This window comes from Notamacropus eugenii, chromosome 2 (genome assembly GCF_028372415.1).
Source record: "Notamacropus eugenii isolate mMacEug1 chromosome 2, mMacEug1.pri_v2, whole genome shotgun sequence".
Classification (NCBI taxonomy): Eukaryota; Metazoa; Chordata; class Mammalia; order Diprotodontia; family Macropodidae; genus Notamacropus; species Notamacropus eugenii.
In genome coordinates this window covers 189,338,969-189,360,302 of record NC_092873.1, presented here as the reverse complement: position 1 = coordinate 189,360,302, position 21,334 = coordinate 189,338,969, and the positions used below count along the sequence as shown (strand labels likewise).

Below are 21,334 nucleotides of genomic sequence, written 5' to 3'. Positions count from 1 at the left end.
AATATATGTTATGGTTAGAATGAGCTTTCAAAAAATTATTCTAAATTGGTTCATTTTATTTTACATAAGATTTCTATATATTTACTTAAATACATATATAGATATATAAATTTATATATAAAATATTTTTACATTTTATATAATTTATCTGGATAGAGTAATAAGTAAGTTCTTGTAAGTAGATCCATCCACAGTATGTTTCACTACCTTTTGTGAAGGCTTTTTCCTTCAGTTTTCCTATGCTAGGGAAGGGCTCTCCCAGGTCACGGAGACTAATTAACTAATAGAACCCCTGTGGGGGGTTAAGTACTTTGAGCACTTTGGTAGAAAGGTTCTCTACAAACAAAAAGTTGTTGATGTCATTCTTTTTCTCCTTAAATCCATCCAAAGGAGTCTGCTGTGGAAAGAACACTGGTCTTGGGATAAGAAAGAGCTGACTTATTTACTGTGCGTGCAGCAACAAATCACTGAACTTCTCTGTATCTCGGCTGTCTCGACTGTGAGATGATCTGAGTGGCAATCGCAAAGTACTAGATCGGAAGGGAGGGAAGGAGAGGAAGGGGAGGGGGGAATGAGCACTTTATAGCGCTTACTTTGTGCCAAGCACTGTGCTAAGCATTAGGCGTCACGTTAGAATGGTAAAATAGGAGAAACTCTCAAGAAATTCCCATCCTAACGGGGGAGACGATACATATCAAAGTTTCAGGTGCAAGTCAGATGGAAAGCATGCCATGGTCCCTGGATGCGGCGGCAAAACAGATGCCATTTCAGCGGATAAACCCCCTCAGTTTCTGATGCTGAACCATTTGACAGTGCCACGACTTTCCGGGGCAAGAACTTTCCTTTCCGGCTCTTCAGTAACGGTGTCTACACCACCCAGAGGTGCAGTGGCCAGGATGCTCCAGAATTATCGCTCCTCAGGATGACAGCTGAGAGCCGGCAGTAAGGCTGTTTCCAGGGCTTGGGGGTACAGGGTCCTGGGCTGAGAGGAGACAAGGTCAGCGTGGAGATGGTGGGTGGTCGGACACATGCTGCCCCCCGTTCCTCCTTCGGGATATCCCGCTGACTCGGCTACCCTGGCTTGCCTGCCAGGCGCTTAATACACGTATGCTGAATTGAACTGAAACTGAATGAGCTGTGTGTGGTACGTGGGTTCGAGTCCAGTCGGGGCGACCCGAGTCAAGCCACTTAAACTCGCCATGCTTAGGAGGGTCACAGAGATGCCCACCTGCTTGCACAGGCAGAGGGAGTTTCCTCACCTGCAAATATATTAGTGAAGTCACAGGTCTAGTCCCACAACACCTCCAAGTCGACGATGACCTCTAAGAACCCCCGTCACTGCACAGCGACCACACGACACTCAACGCGCTCACCTAGGCCTGCCAGAGTAAACACGCCCAGCAGGGAGTTCACTAGGCTCTCTGCGCAGGCGCCCTGGCAGCCCAGAGCGAGCTCCCGACGCCGGCCCCACCCCTCTCGGAGCGGGAGCCGAGCCTAAGAAACTTGGGCCTTTTTCCGTGGGGGTGGGACACGTGCTCGCGCTGAGGGCGTCATGACGTAGCACGCTCGCTCGAGGGGAGGGGGAGCGCCGCTACTTCCGGAGTTGTGAAGCCGGGACGCTGGTTGTCTGACCGGCTGAAACGGGCAGCTGCTGGGGAGGTGGAGAGCTTGAGGCTGGGGGTGTCCCCGAGTCGGGGTCTGCCCCGACTGCCCTTTGGCCGGGGTCCCTGCCGCGGGGCGGGGAGGGGCGGGCTGCGGCCGGACTAGCCTTCCCCGCCTCACTCTCGGGGAGGCCACGGCCCCCACCCCGGCCTCGGGCCTCGTCCGGGTGATCCGCGGGAGCCCCGCTGCCCCAGCCAAGGTAACCTGCTCACCCCGGCCGCCTCCGCCTCCTCCTCCTCCGTCCCCTTCGGGCCCTGAGTTCCCGCCGCCCCTCCCGGCGACCGGCACCTGCGCCCGGGGCTCGGGAGCTGTCAGCGGGGCCCGGCGCGGTGACGTCAGCCTGACCCCCTCTTTCTTCCCCCTCCCCCATTTTTCTGAGTCTTGTCATTAATGAAAATCCTGGGTTGTCTGTATAAAGTACCAGGCGCCACCGTCAGGTAGTACTCAGATACATTCCTGGGGTCATTATAAAGCCAGAGTTGCGCGGGACGTAAGAGGGCCGTCTCGTTTTATTTAACAAGGAACAAAACGGAGGCCGAGAGAGATTAAGTGCCGCCCCCCCCCCCCCCCAAGCACTGAGGCAGCTTGGCACCCCAGACTTCCGGCTGCTGGGCCCGGCTCTTACCGCTCTGCCAACTCTAAAATTAAGGAATAGTGCTGTTTAACGTACCTGAGGTCCGTGAACTTCACATTTTAATAGCTGCGTTCCGCTAGCATGGGCTTTCTTTGTATTTTATTTTATGCATTTAACAACTATTCTGAGATATCGAGGTAACGTGCAAACTAAGGGAATCCTATAGCACATCACATTGCCAAAAGAGTCCATGATGCCAAAAGACGGTTAAGAACCCTTGTACTAGATGTTCTTTAGAGCGATCCCCAGCTCTTTATATCATGCTTCACAATTTAGCTGTGTAAAAAGAAAGACCTGAATTCAGATTCTGCCTCTGAAGGCTTTGTAACCTTGAGCAAATTGCTTAATGCTCCAGGCAACTCCTAAAAGATCCTAAAGATGTATCTGCTTTGGTAGAGGAAATGCCCCTTCTAGAGGTCTCTAGAGTGAAGAGATCATAGGTCGAGTGAAACTAAACATCCCAATTTTTTTTTTACACATTTGTTTCTGAAGTGAAATTGTGTACCTTTTGAGCTCCTTATCCATGCCCTAGCCGACTGTTATTCTACAAAGAGAATGATTGTCATGCTTTTAATAGGGAACTGAAAAACCAGTTGTATGATCCTTACTCCAGTGATTGATAGAACTAGAAGAGATCTTATTCACCCCTGTGATTTAAGGAAACTGAAGCACAAGGATTAACTTATTTACCCAAAGTCACCTAGCTGAGTTAATGGCAGAGCCAGGACTAGAACAGGACACTACCCTCTGACTTTTGGTGTTCTTTACAAATAGATGTTTTAAAATGAAATATTAATGCTTTTTAAAAATGTTTAGTCTTGCATCTTGCATAAAATGTTTAGTTTGCAAAGCACTTTCCTCACAACAACCCTCTGAGGTAGGTAATTTGTTATCCCTATTTTACGCAAGAAGAAACTAAGATTAAAAGGTTGTGATTGGTCAGTAACTGTGTTGCTAGATAAGAATCTGCAAAAATCCTGATTTCGAATCCAGTTTTCCATCCACTCTGCTATAAACTACCTCTCCTGAGTTAAAGAGTACTGAGTTTAGAGCCAGGATCACCTGGGATCAGATACTACTAATAACTTTTAAAAAATAATCCTGAACTAATCACTTCTGTGTCCTTATGGCAATATCCTTGGATTTACCATTCAGTGATGTAATTCATTATAACATTTAGGAGTTAGGGAGCCTCTTTAGAAACATCAAATTCGTTTCCCTTCCATAGGAATCCAAATCGTTAGGGTAGTAATATAAGGTTGGAGACTTGGTGTCTGTCACCAAATGTCAAGGTTTCTTTGAGAAAAATTGTATTGGTTATTCATGAGGACCTCTGAGTTTTTGCATTCTTTCTGTGGGGTAAAATTGAAGTCTGTCCTGTTTTCATTTTGCTTTGTTACATTGAACTGTTGCACAGGAATGGAAGCCCCTTTTACCTATATCGGTAAAGACTTACAGTTATATTCTGAGGTTCCCAAAAGAAACACAAGATTGGGGGCGACTGAGCCAGAGATTTCTGAGAGGTCTCAGGGCAAAACTTGGTCTGTGCATTAATGGAGGAAGTTTTCACCCTAGGAATTCCTTAGGATGACAAAATAACAGGTTTGCCTGTTCACATAGTTTTGCTTCCTATTGTATAGAGAAATATGATCATTTCGTTTTTACCTTTCTGGTAAATTTACCAAAGCCTATGTTTTATTTTTAAAGTGTTTTTTCCTTCTATAGGTTTAGACGCTTTTGGCTTGGAACAAAAATGGCAGAAGAAATTCCAGTGTCTTCTGAGAAGCTCATTGTACATTCAGAGGCTCACAGTGGTACCATTTTGGCTAATTTTGAGGAACAAAGGAAAAGAGGTTTTCTCTGTGATATCACTCTAATAGTGGAAAACGTACAATTCCGGGCCCACAAAGCTTTACTTGCTGCCAGTAGTGAGTATTTCTCAATGATGTTTGCAGAAGAAGGGGACATAAGCCAGTCAATTTATATGCTGGAAGGTATGTTAGCAGACACATTTGGTATACTGCTGGAATTCATCTATACAGGTTATCTTCATGCCAGTGAAAAAAGTACAGAACAAATATTGGCTACTGCTCAATTTTTAAAAGTGTATGACTTAGTAAATGCTTACGCTGACTATCAAAGCAATCATAGCTCAACAAATCCAAGCTCTTTGGCTACTGGTGGAGCTCCAGTAGTTGTTATTTCTAATAAGAAAAATGACGATCCTCCAAAGCGGAAACGAGGGAGACCAAGGAAAGTCAAAAATTTGCAAGCAGTAAAACCAGAAATGACTTCACTTGAAGAAATCCAGCTCAGAGAAAATAATTCTGTTCAAAATAAACAAAACTCTATGACAAAAACAGTAGAAGGAAGCAATAGTGTAACAAATGAGCAGATCCCAGTAAGAGAAGTGGAGGAATCTGAGCATGCCTGTGGGTCAGGTGCTGTGGAAATTCCAGCAGAAGAAGATGAAAACTGTGATCCTAAGTCCCAGGATGTACCAGGCAGCCAGAGTCGCTACAGCAAGCGCAGAATTCAGAGATCTGTTAAACTTAGAGATTATAAACTTGTTGGGGATGAAGATGATCAATATTCAGCCAAGAGAGTATCTGGAAGAAGAAAACGCCCTGGTTCTGAAGCTCGCTGTAAAGAGTGTGGCAAGGTGTTTAAGTACAATCACTTTTTAGCAATCCATCAGAGAAGTCATACAGGTATAATGCTTTCTTGGTATGTTGAAGTTTTTTGTTTAATTCCTAATACCTGCATTTGACTGATTAGTTGAGAATGTTAGAAACTTTGTTTTTTGCCAAAGCCAACTCCTTTGTCTTGAAGGCTACTTCTGGGACCATGTTGTATCAACTATCTTGTCTCATACCTTTGGTGTCCCTGATACCTTCCCTTATGTAGGCATGTGTCTACATGCTTAGTTCTCTGTATCCTAAAAGATTTATCCTTTGATCTTTAGTAGGATATAAGCTTCTTGAGGGCATAATACCTTACATGTGCTAGACACTTAATAAATTTTTTGTTGAATTTTGTTGTTTCATCCTTCCAACCATTCAAGCTACCACCATCTATCTCTTCCCTTTCACTACTAAGCTTTAGAAAAAAGTTTTCTTTTACTGCTTCTACCACATTACCACCCACCCCATTCCTCAGTCCCTATTTTGTGTAAAGTGTTCTGACAAAAATAATCAGTGAGCCCCAATAAACACTTCTTAGACCCCACCCTTCTCGACCTTTCTACACGGTTTTAATCCTATTAATCACCTTACCCCTGATAGTTTTTTTCCCTTATTCTGTCATGGGGTTTAGTTCCTTCTTAGTCTATATTACTGGTCCCTTGTCTTTTTTCTGTTTCCAAGTGTGGGCTTCTCTGAAGGCTATATACTAAGCCTTCATCTCTGTTGAGGTTGAGAAAGATGGATATAAGAGAACAACCAACCAAAAAGGTGTTATCTCCCTCAACAGTTTTATCAATTTCAGTTATCACTTAGGATCAAAGTAGGATAGGACTTTTGCAATCCAGGGACTTGTAACTGCATCTTTTAATGAACCCTGTTCCCTTCTGACAGCATAATTGATTCCTGCATTGATCAGTTACAAAATCTTTCAAAATTGTTTTCCTTTATGTTACTGTCATCATTAGGAAAAGTGGTTTCTGGTTCTACTCTGCTGTGCATTTGTTCCTCTTGCCCATTCATATGTGCAAGCCTACTGTATTACTAGCTGTTTTCCCATCCTACTTTTTCCTCTCACTGTTCATCATTTCATAACATAACAGCTCCAAATTGAATAATCTTTCCACTACAATGCTGCCTCTCCATCAGAATTGCCAGAAACCAAATGCCCCCCACCCTTTCTTTGACAGTTGCTGTTCTTGTCCTTCAGGGCCCCTCATACCTTCCCAGAGCCCTCAGCTACAAGGGGTCTCTCCTTCCTTCTGTTTCTCTCAATGCTGTTTGACATCTCTTGGCCCCTTCAATCTTTTATATTTGGTATACTTGTGTTTTATCAGCCTTCTAGACTAAGCTCCTTGAGGCTTGGTCTGGGTTTTTTTTTCTTTTTTTGTGTTTTCTTTTTTTCCCCATTTTTGTATTCCCATTGTTTAACAGGATGTCGTGTGCCTGGTGGATACTTAAATACATACTTGGATTTAATTTTTTTATGTTCTTCTATTTTTGGACTTGCTCTAGGGGAACGACCTTTCAAATGTAATGAGTGTGGAAAAGGTTTTGCCCAGAAGCACTCATTGCAAGTTCACACAAGGATGCACACAGGAGAACGGCCATATACCTGTACTGTTTGCAGTAAGGCTTTAACTACAAAACATTCTCTACTGGAGCACATGAGCCTACACACAGGTAACTAACTATACTGAGGATAAATCAAACTGATACCAAAAAATCATCCATTTCTTTAGTTAGGATTAAAACTCCCTGGATTCTCCAACCCCAAGCTTTACCATAATGTTTTGCTGTCTTTTGAAGATGTAATAGTGTCTTTTAGATTGTTTCCCCACTGCCCCCAAAAAGGTTTTCCGTTTTAAGCCTCCATAAATTCTGCCTGACCTTGAGCATGATGGTGTAAATTGAGAGAATCACTTTCCCTATTAGATGAAACGGGCTTTCCCCAGTGGTGAGATTGTATATTTTCCTTTCCCTTCCTGAATTTTATTGCATAGACAAAGTAAATTTTCCTTTTTGTAACTTCCCTCCCTCTTCCCCCACCTCTCCCCTCCCACCCCTACCCAGGACAGAAGTCTTTCACCTGTGATCAGTGTGGAAAGTATTTCAGCCAGAAAAGACAGCTGAAGAGTCATTACCGAGTCCATACAGGTACAAGAATTTTGGGGGAAATCTGGATTGGTGAAATGAGGAAAAAATAACACAGTTCTGGTATCTAAAACAGAATTAAGTAAATTATAAAATAGAGTTGGTATTTGTTTCCAAAGAAATCTGAGTTAACTCCTATAATATTAGGATTCTGTACTGTAGTATGTTATGCTGTTCCTTTTCTACATTTTTAACCCCTTTCAGCTTTAAGGGGTACCATAAACTTGCTCACTACTTAGGACTTCATTGACTTGCCATAGCTTGTGTCTTTTATTAGTTCATCAAAACATATTATCTGGATCATAGGGTGGGGGCAGACAAATAGGAACTTCCAGAGGAATCCCCTGTAGCTCTTAGCCCCTGTTGTTTCTGTCCTTGATTTATTTGTTTCTTATTTCCCACTTGCATTCATCTGCCAACAGCAGAGAAAGCAAAGGGTTGCTTGAGAATGGTAAGGTCATTGGCCTTGGCCCCTCGCAGGTTTCAGAGAGGAAAGGTGGAAGTTCATTTAAGGCAGAGTAAGAGTAAAGGGCAGCTCAGCTTGGAATATTAGTGGATTGCTATTTAATTGAAATAAAGTATGAAGATAAATAGAAATTATTCCAGAAGTAATCGATGAAAACATTGTCTTGTTAAAGTATTATATTAAAGTGGTTATTTTGCAGGGAAGTGCTTTAACACAGATCACTGAAGAAATGCAGGGGAAACATACATGCACTGACACTTTTTTTATTATTGCGACAAGGCCATTCGTTACCGGAATGTAACCACTGTCATCGCAAATTCATGGATGTATCTCAGTTAAAGAAACATCTGAGAACGCACACAGGTAACGTGAACATAGATTTTGTTGGAATAGATGATCAGCCTTGCTTAGTGGATAGGGTGCTGGACTTGGAGTCGAGAAGACTTAGGTTCAGATCTCTCCTCTGATGTAGTCTGACTGGGGCAAACCACTTCATCTTGTTAGTCCCCAGTTTCTCTATCCCCTAAAATAGGCATAATACCTATACACCTATACTACCTAACTTACAGGGTTCAAACATCTAGCCTTGACAAACTGCCAAAATTCTGGCAACATATATGTAGAAAAGGGTGGAATTCTTGTTTGTTTTAATATAATTTTTTTGTAAAATTAGTAGTTCTCTAAGAATATATTTATTTTAATCATTTTATTGAATAGTTTGTTTTAATATACATATTGAGTTTAGACTGCTTTCTTTATGGATTTGTGATTTCACCTGTTTGGGTACTCTAATACTAACAGATTATAACTCCCTTCATCCAGAAAAGTGACTCTTAGTAAGTAGATGACCCTTATTTCCTGCAGTCAAAAAAAATTCATCACCTCATGGCCAGCCTTCTAGTAGATGAGCATGTTTAAATCTAATTAAGCTGGTTCTTTAGGCAGCTAGATATGTTCAAAGACTCGTGTTCAGCGTCTTTTCAGCACCATAAGACCTGCCAGAACTTGTTCTCAGCTCTACAGCCTTTCATAGGCCCATGGTCAAGTTACCTCAACACCTGGATGAGGTGTTAAAAATAGGACTTTAATGGAGGCCTGAAGGCCACAAGATAGTACTAATCATAGCCAAGTCATTGTCCTATGTAGAGTACTTTCCACATTTGACATAGTTACCAAGGTATTTGGGAGAGAAGAGGGAAAATACAGTTGACTATCAAAGTTAGCTTAGGCAGTAAGAATCGCTCAAATAATTTTTCCCCCTAGAAACAACACTTCTTGTTACTCAATAGTTGAGCCCTACCACCTCCAGGAAAGTCAGCTTTGGGCAGCGAAAATGATAAAGGAAACTCAAAACCTTTTATGTTAAGGTAAGCAAAGTAAAAGTGTTGGGCTTCATAACTTTTGGGGCAGGGTAACTCTGTGATGTATTGATACCAGATTTCTAATAGAAAATGTTCTCAATTTGGGATATTGCTCATTTCTAATAATGAATTTTTGTAGTTAGCTTAAATCTGAAAGGTTTTTATTGTTGGACTGATCTTTTAAAAAAAACCAATAGATTTTGGATCTTAATTTGATCCCTAGTCCTGTTGAACCTTTGAAAATGCCTCATGTCCCCATCCTTTCTGTATTCCTACTGCTGCAACTGTAGTACAGACGTATCTCCTCTGAAACTTGTACTATCACAGTAGCCTTCTGTCTTGAATTCTGCTTACAGCCTTTTACTCTCTGGTCCACACCGCATACTGATGTCATATTGATCTTCCTAAGACACTGGGTCTTTTTGTTTGTTTTGGGAGGGGGGGGGGGGGTGTCGGGAGGTGGGGGTATGGTAGGGTATGGAATGGTAAGGACTAAGGGAGCACTGGTCTTTGCTAGATCTTAATTCTAGCTCAAAACACTTACATGACTGTGAAAGTCAGCTCACTGAATCCCCTTCAGTTTCATCATCTTTAAATTGATGAGTTTAGACCAAATGATCTCAAAGCTCCCTTCTAATTCTTATATTTTATAAACTGTGTCACCTGAGGCACACCCAATCCATCCTCTCTGTCTCCTTTTATTAATCTATAAAATAGGGAGAGGTAATCGCAGAATTGTGAATTAAGTGAAAATTTAGTGCTATATAAATGTCATTTGTTATGTCACTCCCTTGCTTAAAAAAATAAAAATAAACTGCCAGTGGTTCCCCATTCCTTATAGGATAAAGTCCAGAGTTAGCATAGAATTCTCAGAATCTGAGTTGGAAGTGATCTCAAGAGTTGTCTACTATAACTAAGACCTGAACAAGAATTTCCTATACAGCCTACTTAATGAGTGACTGTTTATATAAAGCCTAAACTTGTCTCTGCACCTTTAACCCATGAATCCTAGTTTTCCCTTCTAAGTCCATGCCATCTTTCTTCCATGTGACGGACCTTCAAATATTATTTGAGATAATAATCTATAGGATCACAGATCTGAGAAAACTACCCCAAAGTTCATATCTATGTACTAATTTCATCTTTATAATTAGACTTAAATCTCTCCATCCACCTTTATTTCATTATATTCTTTATCTGAAAACTAACTCATCTTTCTGCCTAAAATCTCCTGTCTCCCAAGCTTCCTTATTTCTATCACAGACACCACTATCACTCCAATGTCTCAGGTTCATTATCTTGGCATTTTCTTGGACACTTCACTCTCCCTCCCTCCACATATCCAATCAATTGTGAAATGTTTCCATTTCTACTTTCATAATATCTCTTAAATACAACTCTTTCTCTCCTCATGCATCTACTACCTTACTTCAGGCCCTTATCTATTCTCACCTATATTATTACAGCTGTCTCCTAACTGATCCTTCCACTTCAAGCCTTTCCCTACTCTGGTTTATTCTATATATACTGCTCCCAAAATAATTTTTCTTAAGAATAGATCTGCTCATGTGATTTCCCTATTCACCAAGTTCCAATGGCTTCCTTTCATCTCAGATAAAATATAAATTCCTGTTTAGCTTATAAAGCTTTACACAACTTGGCCCTAACCTATCTTTCCAGCCTCATTAGACATTCATCATCCTCCCACACTGCAATCCAGCCCAACTGGCTTTCTCACTTCTCATAACACTCCATCTCCATGCCTTTGCACTGGCTGCTCTGTCTATAAAATGCACTCTCTCCATATTTCCACCTCATAGAGTCTTTTTCTTCCTTTAAGACATAGCTCAGGCAGCAACTTCTGCATGAAGTCTTTCCTGATTTCTGCTTCCTACCACCTTCCCTCCCAGGCTGCCTTTTGTTTAATTATTTAGTATCTATTTTTATTTATTAACTTTATATTTGTGGTGTACATATTTTTTGTATAACTATTCTCTTCCATTGAAAATATATGCTTATTTTGAGTAAAGATTGTGTTTCATGCTTGATACTAGTATCCCCAGTGCTTAGTACAGTGAGTGGCACATTATAGGCTTTTAATAAACATATGCTGATTGATTGTCACAAACACACCTCCTCCCCCCATGATTCTTCATGTTCCCTTTTACTGTCCTCTAGACCTCATGCTTATTCCCAATGTCAAGTTTTTCTTCTTATTCAAATCCTATTTTCAGTTCACTTTGATTTTTCTTCCTTGAATTCCTATAGTATCTATTTTCTACACCACACATTTTGATTTTGTCATACACTGTCTTGTATTAATACTTAGCTGTTTCATGTGTATGCATCTTCTCTTTCCAACAGAAATGTAGGCTGAAGACCAGAGATCTGGGTTCATTCACAACTCCTCAGCACCCAGTACATATGCACAAAGTAGCTGCCCAGAAATTGCTTGTTAAGTTAATTCACACATCAGTAAATTCAGGACAATATCATTATTGCCCTATTCTCTGAAACAAACTTGTTTAGTGCATTCTGTGTGTAATAGTGTAGGGAAATCCTTCATGAATTTACATGAAAATAGAAGAATTTGGTTTTCATATTTCTCTTTTCTCTTCTCTCTTCCTCATAAGCACCATCTAAAGGACATTTCCCACTACATGACTCAGATGAATGCCATTAGCTGTCAGCCACTGAAGAGAAAAAAAATCAGCTAGTTTTCTTATATTGTGAACATTTTTCCTCTTCTAGTTCCATTGTGTAATAGAAGATTTTCTTCTCACATATTTGTATCCAGATTGACTTGACTAAATAAAGTACATTTAGGAAAGAAGAATATATCTCAAAAACTGAATAGAATTTTTAAATACTTAAAACCATGCCCTGCAAACCATATGAATGGACTAGGGAAAGAGGATGATTGCTTTCTTTATTTAAGAAACTGAGAAAGAATTCAGTCTCATGATCTGCTTGAGGGCCTAGGGAGAAGGAGACTAAAAATCGTGGGTAGCCCCATCTGACATTCAGTTCTGGTCCTTGTGAAACTGAACAGTGAAGGGGGCAGGACCCTAGCATGAACCAAGGGAGTAATGAATTGATATTGTAGATTTCATTGGGAAGAGCCTCCTTTGCCCAGACTACACGGGAAGATGTTTAGCCTGAACCTTCACAGAAATGTATTTTTTTTTATATATAATATTCGTTTATTTTTAGCCTTTTTAGGTTTTTTTAAATTTTGAGTTCCAAATTCTTTTCCGCGCCCATTCAGAAGACAGGCAGTATGATATCAACTATACATGTGAAACCATGTAAAACCACAGAAATGCATTAAGAAGAAAGATTAGCCAGCTGTCCCTGCTTTTCACTTTGACTGAAATTATGTTTAATGTATGTTGTGTTAAGTATTTTATCCCAAATATTTTATTTGCAGCTACTTAAATTTTGTAATTCTATGGATATTTAAGGAAACATCAAAATTGTTTCCTTAAGATCAAAATTCTTAAAGGACAGGAAAAGTCATTGTTTATTGCAGTGTATGAACTGGTATTAATAATGCCTACTAGAGTATAAACTCTGAGAGTGTATATGGTATGTGCTATTTATTATCCCCTTTCCCCTATTCCACCCCCAAGTACCTAGTGCAGTTTTTTGTACACTGTATATACTTGATATATAATTAAATGATTTTCCTCACCCTGGTGATACCATTCGTGTCTATAAAAATTTAGGTTTTGGTTTTGGTCAATGATAACAGTCAATAACTTACTTGATCTCTTATGCCACTAGCAAGATTAAGTAATATTCTGTATGACACTGATAGTTTGTTTTCTCCCCAGTTTTTGTGGCTTTCAGTTGTTTGTTTTTTAAGTAGATTGGGGAGGGGGGAAAGAGGAAAAGAATTTGCAGCTCAATTTTTTAAAAATCAATATTATTAAATTAGCTTTGGTAATTACCAAATTAGCTTGGTAAAACCAATCTATTTTTCTTTCTTCTAAAAGAAATTTGCTTGCTACATTTTGTTTTATGTACCTTAATTTTCCCATTCCTGCCCCCCTTCCTCCCAATCATCACTTTTTAACACAAAATTTTTTAAAAAGAAAGAGGAAAAAGAATATTCTGCAAAACTGATCAATAAATACATTGAAAAATTATGTTACATACAGTGTTCCACACCTGTGTGCCCTACTCCCATTAAATAAGGGAGTAAGAGGAGGTATCTTAACACAGCTCTTCTTTGAAGCCAAACTTGTGCTTTGAAATTCTGCAGCATCAATGTTTTATTATTTTATGGCAGTGATTCTTTCATTTACATTGCTTTATACAATATATGTCTTGTATATTGCTTTCTTGGTTCTGCTTATTTCACTTTGCATCAATTAGCATAAGTCTTTGCTGCTCTGTAGTCATCAGATTCATAATTTTTTACAACATCGTAATATTCCATTACATTCATATATCAAAATGTGTTTAGCCATTTCCGAGTTTTGATGGGCATGTACTTTGTTTCCATTTCTTTGCTAACACAAAGCATGATACTATGAAAATTTTGATGTCTATATGAAGCCTTTCTTTTTAATAACCAGGGTTTTTTTCCTAAGTCATTTATGTTTTTAGGTTTATTGGTCATTGGATGATTGAGTTCCATTATTTCTGATTCTCCCTTATCTAGTCTGTTCCTGATTACCAAAGATGATAAAAGATGAAAATAGCCCACATTGGAGGGGATGTGGAAAGACAAAAACACTAATGCAGTGTTGGTAGAACTGCAAACTGCTCTAGCCATTCTGCAAGGCAATTTGGAATTATACAAATTAAGTGACTAAAATGTCAGTATCAGAGCTACTTGTAGGCCTGAAGGAGGTCAGTGAATCAAAGAAAGACCTCATACTCACCAGAATGTTTACAGCAAGCATTACTTTTTTGTAATAACAATTCAGAACAGAGTAGATGCACATGAGTTTGGTAATAGCTAAACAAGTTATGATATGTGAATGTTATAGAATATTACTACATGGTCACAATATAGAGAAACATGGGAAGACATGAATGGATACCAAGTAAAAGTAAGCAGAACCATGAAAGTGTTATGGAGAGTGATGACAGTAACAAAACACAGCAACAAAACAATTGAACTGAACCGAATTGAACACTGAACATGATGAAACTTTAATGACCAAGTTTGGCACCAAAGGGGAGAAATAATAAGGTACTTTCTTTCCCTACTCCTACCTTATTTGTGCAAGTGGAGGACTGAATGAAGGCTACATATAACGTCAGACTCTTTCAATGTGATAGTTTACTGAACTGCTTTTTTTTTTTTTCTCTTTTTTCTTTGTTATAAAGGATGGCTCTCTGGGAGGGGGGAGGAGAAGGATATACATTGGGAAATATAGGTGATAAAAAACCAAACTATATGAAAATTTGTTTTAAAAAATAAAATATTATGGGGGGGAAAATACATTGCCAATATTAACAAAGCTCATATGAAATAGGATTAACTTTTTGTCTTCCAAAACAGAAGAAATAACAAATGGCACTTTTGATAATACAAGTGGGTAAATATTTCCAGAGTTTGTTGAAGTGTTAGACATGAGATTGTGGATTTCAGATTATCGCTTCTTAGATTTCAATGCCTTCACATCGTCAATGCTATGGTCATTAACAAAAGCACCCTGACAAGGAGGGGAAATATTTTTCCTGCTTGTAATTAAGTGTGAGGAGAGAGATCTGAAAATAGAGGAATCAGATATACTATACAGTTTTAAGCTATTAAACTTAACTACAGTAAGACTTTTGGGACACTATATTTTCATGAGTTGTGTACATATTAGTCTTCAATTAATAGTTTCATAGATAGGAATCATATCTCTGTGTTCTGATTGTCTTGTATCCTCCATAGCACCTACAGTACTTAATGACTATTTTTAATGAATGCTTGTTGAAGCTTGTTTGCCTTCTGCAAAATATTTTTATTTTTGATAATAGAGTTGCTTGGGCTGTAAGTGTATTTCACAGTATTTCTCTCCTTTTTCTTAAAGGTGAAAAACCATTTACTTGTGAAATCTGTGGCAAGTCTTTCACGGCAAAAAGTTCTCTTCAGACACACATCAGAATACATCGGTATGGTTTTTTGGATATTATCATATATAGAAGCTTTCTTGTGAAAATATTACTCCAATAGGCTTATTCATCAGGCATTTTAATATCATATTCTGTTTTTTCAATAATGAAATCCTAAATTTTGTTTGCAGAAATACTTCCAATTAATTCAGAACTTAAACCTACAATAAAAAAATTAAGGGTGCATGGAATATTTTTATTCATTCAAATTAGTCTTAGACTGGATCACTGTCATTTTTTTGAATATACACATTTGGGGATTTCTCAAATGCTGTTTTTTTATAGTAACATTAATCATATTCATACAGTTGTATTGACACATGGATCTTCTCTATGAATTAAGGATGTGATGATGCATTTCCTACAATCTTGACATTTCAGCAGCAAGGAGATAATCTCATCCAACATACTTAGTTTTTGAGAAATGAGGAGCCTTGAGAGAAGTTAAGAGAATTGTCCAAGGTCACACAGTGTCAAAACCAAGATTCGAACCTGTGTCTCCTGCCTTTTAGTCATGTACTGTTGGGGTTACAGCATGTTGCTACCCAAAAAATTCAAACTCAGTTATGAGAAACATTTTTTAAAATGTAAATTTCATGTTGCTTTTTTTTTTTTTTTTTTTTTTTTTTACAGAGGAGAAAAACCATATTCTTGTGGCATATGTGGGAAATCCTTCTCTGATTCCAGTGCTAAGAGGAGACACTGTATATTACATACAGGCAAAAAGCCTTTTTCCTGCCCTGAGTGTAATTTGCAGTTTGCACGCTTAGACAACTTGAAGGCTCACTTAAAAATCCATAGTAAAGAAAAACCCTTTCCAGAAGCTTCTAATGCTCCCAGCAGCAGCAACTCAGAGGAAGTTAGGAATATTCTTCATCTCCAGCAGTATCAACTTTCCACCGCTGGAGAGCAAGAAATCCAACTCCTAGTAACAGACTCAGTCCATAACATTAATTTCATGCCTAGTCATAGTCAAGGAATCAGCATTGTCACAGCGGAGGGCACCCAGAACATGGCAGCTGATCAAGCTGCTGACCTTACAGTGCTCACTCAGCAGCCGGAACACCTGCAGGGTTTGATTCTTTCAGCTCAGCATGACCAAACGGAGCACATCCAGAGTCTCAATATGATGGACAGCCAGATAGAAACCTCACCGACTGAGCAAGTGCATATAATCACCCTGTCCAAGGAAACCCTGGAGCATCTTCATGCTCACTGAGAACTAACTGAGGAGCTTAGAAGTGGCTCCTTCATGCTCAGCTCAGCACATGCAGCAAACCCAGGGATCAAGCTTGACAGGCCAAGAGACACTGTGGCCTAGCCCACACAGCTTAATGAACAGTTCAACAAAAGTGTAATTCTATGAGAGTTACATTTTCTGATGTTTGTCCATAAGGTGATGATGCTGTGATAATGACATTTGAAGTCAGGTTTTTGAATATTGATTGGTTACTTCTGATATACAGTTATTTTCATCCTTTCAGATGCTAGTAAACTAATATTTATGATGCTACATTGAAAGCTGTAAAGTGGCTTGAACTTGGCTGATTTGAACTTATTATGTGACTTGAACTGACCTGTTTGGTAATATTGGTGGACAACTTTCACTTTTATTCCATCTCTTAGGTCTTGGTTTTTCACTCAGGTGCTCTGTTATAATGAAGGCAATGACTTTTATGTAGGAGTTGAAATTTACACCCTTGTGCTATATTTCCAGTCTTCAGGATGACAGTTCTGCTTAAGTGTATTTTGAGTCTTTGATGAACTGCAAAAGTCAGTCATGTGTTAGTTTAAATTTGACATGTTTGTTGGTTTTGCTTCCTTGTTACTGATGAATACAGAATTTCCACTAAAAGCTAAAAAAAATTCTGTGTATGCCAAACCTTCGTAATATGTTAAGGAGTACATTCTTTGATCCTCTGACACCAAAGAATTAGTAACAATCTTGTACTTGAATTATTTCATGATTCTGTAAGTCTACTACATTGTACTTGAGAAGTAAGAATATGTAGTAAACCATTTATTCAGAATCCAACAATCAGAAAACTGAAAGAACATATGTATTAAGTACAGAGGGAACATATTCTGAACTTTACTTACGTGAGAAAAGCAAATGTACTTTACAGATGGGATGCATTTCTTAAAAGTAATATTCAGAGAATGCCATGGGATGAGTGCAGATTTCAGCCTAATATTTTTCATCTTCATTACTCTATAATGATACTTGATATTCTTGAAGGGTCTTCCAAATCATTGGAAAGGTGATATTAAATCCAATGTATGTTGCTATATTCTAATTGTCTGAAATCTAGTTTAGACTAAAGGAAAATTCACACAAAAGTTAGACATAATTTTTTTTAATGGTTTTTAATGATTCAGAGAGCAGATTTCCTTTCTTTGGACCCCTACTAAGCCTTACAGAATTAGTAATCACTTTGTACTTTTAATGAGTCATCATAGAAATATTAAATTATGTTGAGTCTAATTTTTAGTGCTGTGTATTTTGGCTATACTCTTCTGTTGGATTAAGTAAGGGTTCTTGAGAAAATCCAAGGACATAATTTGGTTTTTTTTTGATTCATAAAATTGTGGGACAGGAGAACCAGACACTAAAATATGGGGCATATAGTTCATTCAAGGTGGCTTTTTCATTACTTTCTAGTTTTTAAGTATCCTTGATTTCTAGCCTTCAAATATGTGTTTTGCACATTGAAGTAATAGTGTTCTTCAGGGTTGTTGAAGAATCACAGCTCCTTTTTGCATATTTGATGTGCTGTATTTTTATTATATGGAATTCAATTTCCAAAGTGATCTATTTTACATACAATAATAAGAACAACATTATATAAATTCTAACTAGGCCAAAGGCATAAACTGAAGTTTTATTAACAGAGTTGTAGCCAAAGTAGTATTTTGTGTTCTTCCCTATATAGCTTAACCTTGTGAATAAATATGAAATACTTAACTCATAAACATTTTCAAGCCTTCATTTTCTCCAGAAGTTCTATAAGTAGTAAAATCAGAATTTTGTTTACAACTTCATCTGGCATACTTACTTCTTGTGGGAAAATGAGAAAGTGGTGGTAATTTATAAATCTAGTTTCACAAACTTTATGAAAATGAGAGTCCTTTGTCCTATGTGTAGAAAAGGTATCTTCATTTATTTTTTTGCCTGGAAAACAAGATTTGGGAGGAGACACGCTAGCCATCTTCACAGTTTTAAACCTAAGACCAGTGAGTGGAAGTGCAACAGGTGGAACAATTCTAGCTGTTAAAAATTCTCTGAAAGTGAAATGAACTGAGATAGTGAGTTCCCCACCTAGGGGAGTCTTTTAACTTGAGGCCACAAAACTTTTGTCAGATAGTTGTTGAGCTTTCTGAATGGGTTCATCCCAAATGCCTTCTCATGTTAAAATCTGATGATCATTTGTAATTATGAGACCAGTTACTGTAGGGTAAGAAAGAACCTAATCTTTCTAACCCTGGCTTGCTTTCCTTTTTCCCCTAGACATATTCTATCACTTTTAAATGAAAACCCTTAATGTAGGCATGCCCCCCCTCAAAAAAAAAAGATGAAGTGACCCATCCAGAAGAAGGAAGTGACAACTGATGCAAAATTTCCAATTGTAGGCATGGTAAATTTGATGAAATTTGAGAGGGTGCTGTATACCTCATGGTATAGATTATATAGTATTTCACAGAGACAACTTCAGCCCAAAATTCATTTAGAAATAAGTCTTGAATTTGTGATGAAGTGTATGGTAACAACTTTTTAAAGTATTCTTGAATGTAAATGGTACAAAGGAGCCTTCTTGGGGAGGAGAAGGTCTTAATTTTTTTGTACTTAAGGTACATGGTTGAATCAGTGTGATGTTGCCTTTTGAGAGGAAGTCTACTGGTTTTTATCATTTATAAACTTAGACGAAAATATCTTGAAGTAAAGTGTTAATCATGGAAAGACAAGCTTCTTTAAAAATGACTTAGAAAGGCTTTTGCCTACAAAAAGCCTTTAAGTTCTTCCATTTCTGTTTCCACAGTTATGTTTTTCCAAATGAATCTGGTAAAAAAAAAAAAATCATAGAATTTCAAAGCTAGGTAGAGGACCTTAATATCTAGTCCAGGAGTGGGGAACCTGTAACCTTGAGGGCACATGTGGCCTTCTAGGTCTTTGGGTGCTGCCTTTTGACTAAGACCCAAGTTTTACAGAAACAATGAATGGATGGATCTAGTACATCCTCGTTTTTTGGACAGATAAAGAAACAGAATCCCAAAGAGTTTAAGTGACCTACCTGAAGTCACCTAGAGTTCCTGGCAGAACTGGACCTAGAATCCAGGTCTGTATTCACCACTAAGCTCCGTGGCTTTTGCAAAAGTGAATTAGAAGTGTCTGAAGCCAAGTTATGTGAAACTTTGAGCTATTTTTGGATTTGTAGCTTATTTCTTTCGTTGCATTTTTTTTGTGAAGTAAAAGGTTCTTTCCCTTTTTTATAAAATATAGCTAATAGAAGAAATTTCATTTTCTCTAGGCATTATTTGCCTCAGATGTAAGCATTACCACATAGCCATGTCTGAAAATAAGTACAGTTAGTTGGCCAAAATCTAAATTTGGCAGTATTTTTGTCCATGCTTCTGAATAGGCAATAGGTTGGACATGGGGGCAGCTGGGCACAGGATGCCTCCAATCCTGTTAAAATCAATCAAGTGTTTGAGCACCTAATTAGCACCAGATATTGTTAAGACACTGGGCATACAAGTACAAATGATCCCTGGCCTCAAGGAGCTCTTTTCCTAATGTTGTGCAAAGAGGTCATTGGACTTCAAATGAGAAGACTGAGGCATGGCTCCAACTTACTAGTCAGGTGACCTGGGACAGGGCCTGTTTCAGCTTTTTATTTGTATCATTGGTGTTCAGAACATAGTGTTTATTAAAAACTTGATTGAGGAGCCTTTCTACCTCAGTTTACTCCTTTGGAAAGTGGAGATAATTCAGTACTTCAAGATTTTTGTGTGTAAAGTCCTTGGGAAACTAAAACACAATACTTAAGTGTGAATGGTAGTAGCATTATATGTAAGCTATATTATAAATTAGCTCAGCTTTTATGGACTGACCTTACAGGCAGAAAGAAACCATACCACACTCTACAGGAAAATGCATTCCAAATTACAAAGAGCCTAACTTACAAACTTGGAATACCATCTGTTTGTAGACATTTTGAGGATGGACCTTATAGTCAGGAAGACTCATATGCCCAAGTTCAAATCTGACCTCAGACACCTACTAGCTGTGTGACTCTGGAGAGGTCACTTCACCCCATTTTCCTCAGTCTTCACATCTGTAAAATGAGCTGGAGAAGGAAATGGCAAACTCCAGTATCTTTACCAAGAAAACTCCAAATGGGGTCATGAAGAGTTGGACATAACTGAAAAATGACTGAACACAAATGCTGTCTTAATAGCATTCATAAAGTATTTTCAATTATTTATTTCTGACCTCACCTGAAATGCAAAGTAGTTTTTAATTGCTTAGAAATATTTATTATGCCTTCACAGGATTTTAGTTTTGCCTGTTTTCCTTATCAATGACTAGTCTATAAGATAGCTGAGGAAAATTGCTCATTTTAGTTCCCTTTCACAGATTGAGGTTCTTTTTGCTAATTCTGTATTTAAAAATAAAAATCACTAAGTTTTTTTTATCTGATCACATAGGCAGTTTGTATATAGCTGAAGTTATGTTGCCTCTGTTTATTTATTCCCCCAGTCACAGTGCTAGCAGCATGGAAGCACCTTCACAAACCAGGACTGAGTTAAATAACTCTTTTTTTGTACTGGTAGCATAAAAGAATCCACTCTGAATTCCTTTACTTCCATTTTGGATCCATGGATTCATTATCAAGAAGTGATTCAACTCTGTTTTCAGGGAAGAGTGCTCCATATCAAAAAGGCACCTGTACAAATGATATTTTACTGCATTGTCATGTATGAAAGGTAAGTTTTCCAGAAACTAATCTTGAAAGAGGAAGAGAACCCGTTAGAGGAAAGATACCCAAGAAATGAGAGCCCTAAATTTAATTTGTGATTGATAAATAGAAGAACTCACCAGAAGTGAAACTAAAAAGTTATCTGAAATGTACATAGACCTGTATGCTGATTTCAGTGAACAAAGAGAGGTCATGGGACAGGAACGGCTTTGAGAGAGAGATGGACAGAGAAAGGGTTATTGACTCTCTTCCTGATGGCCCCAGATGTTTAACTTTGG

At 38.4% G+C, this 21,334-nt stretch overlaps 1 protein-coding gene across 7 annotated transcripts; it reads left to right on the top strand.

Moving 5' to 3' along the window:
* The first annotated feature begins 1,723 nt into the window (after positions 1 to 1,723).
* Positions 1,724 to 18,051, top strand: ZBTB24 (zinc finger and BTB domain containing 24). 7 transcript variants are annotated; one of them, XR_011974456.1, is made up of 8 exons: positions 1,724 to 1,861; positions 4,022 to 5,007; positions 6,493 to 6,660; positions 7,051 to 7,134; positions 7,877 to 7,960; positions 8,887 to 8,964; positions 14,997 to 15,078; positions 15,712 to 15,745. XR_011974456.1 is itself a non-coding variant. In XM_072643024.1 (7 exons), exons 2-7 carry the CDS (start codon positions 4,050 to 4,052, stop codon positions 16,295 to 16,297), a joined length of 1,962 nt encoding a protein of 653 aa, XP_072499125.1. In that variant the 5' UTR covers positions 1,724 to 1,861; positions 4,022 to 4,049; the 3' UTR covers positions 16,298 to 18,051. The 7 variants fall into 7 exon arrangements, 4 of the variants coding, with proteins under 4 accessions (XP_072499125.1, XP_072499126.1, XP_072499127.1 ...); XM_072643024.1 differs by lacking the exon at positions 8,887 to 8,964 and having other exon boundaries at positions 15,712 to 18,051; XM_072643025.1 differs by lacking the exons at positions 14,997 to 15,078; positions 15,712 to 15,745 and having other exon boundaries at positions 8,861 to 8,964.
* The last annotated feature ends 3,283 nt before the right edge of the window (positions 18,052 to 21,334 follow it).

Excerpts from the sequence above, each read along its gene's own strand:
- ZBTB24 (XM_072643024.1), top strand. The coding sequence starts at position 4,050 with ATGGCAGAAGAAATTCCAGTGTCTTCTGAGAAGCTCATTGTACATTCA. Across the intron at positions 7,961-14,996 it reads ACATCTGAGAACGCACACAG|GTGAAAAACCATTTACTTGT; the intron begins GTAACGTGAACA and ends TTTTTCTTAAAG. Across the intron at positions 15,079-15,711 it reads ACACACATCAGAATACATCG|AGGAGAAAAACCATATTCTT; the intron begins GTATGGTTTTTT and ends TTTTTTTTACAG.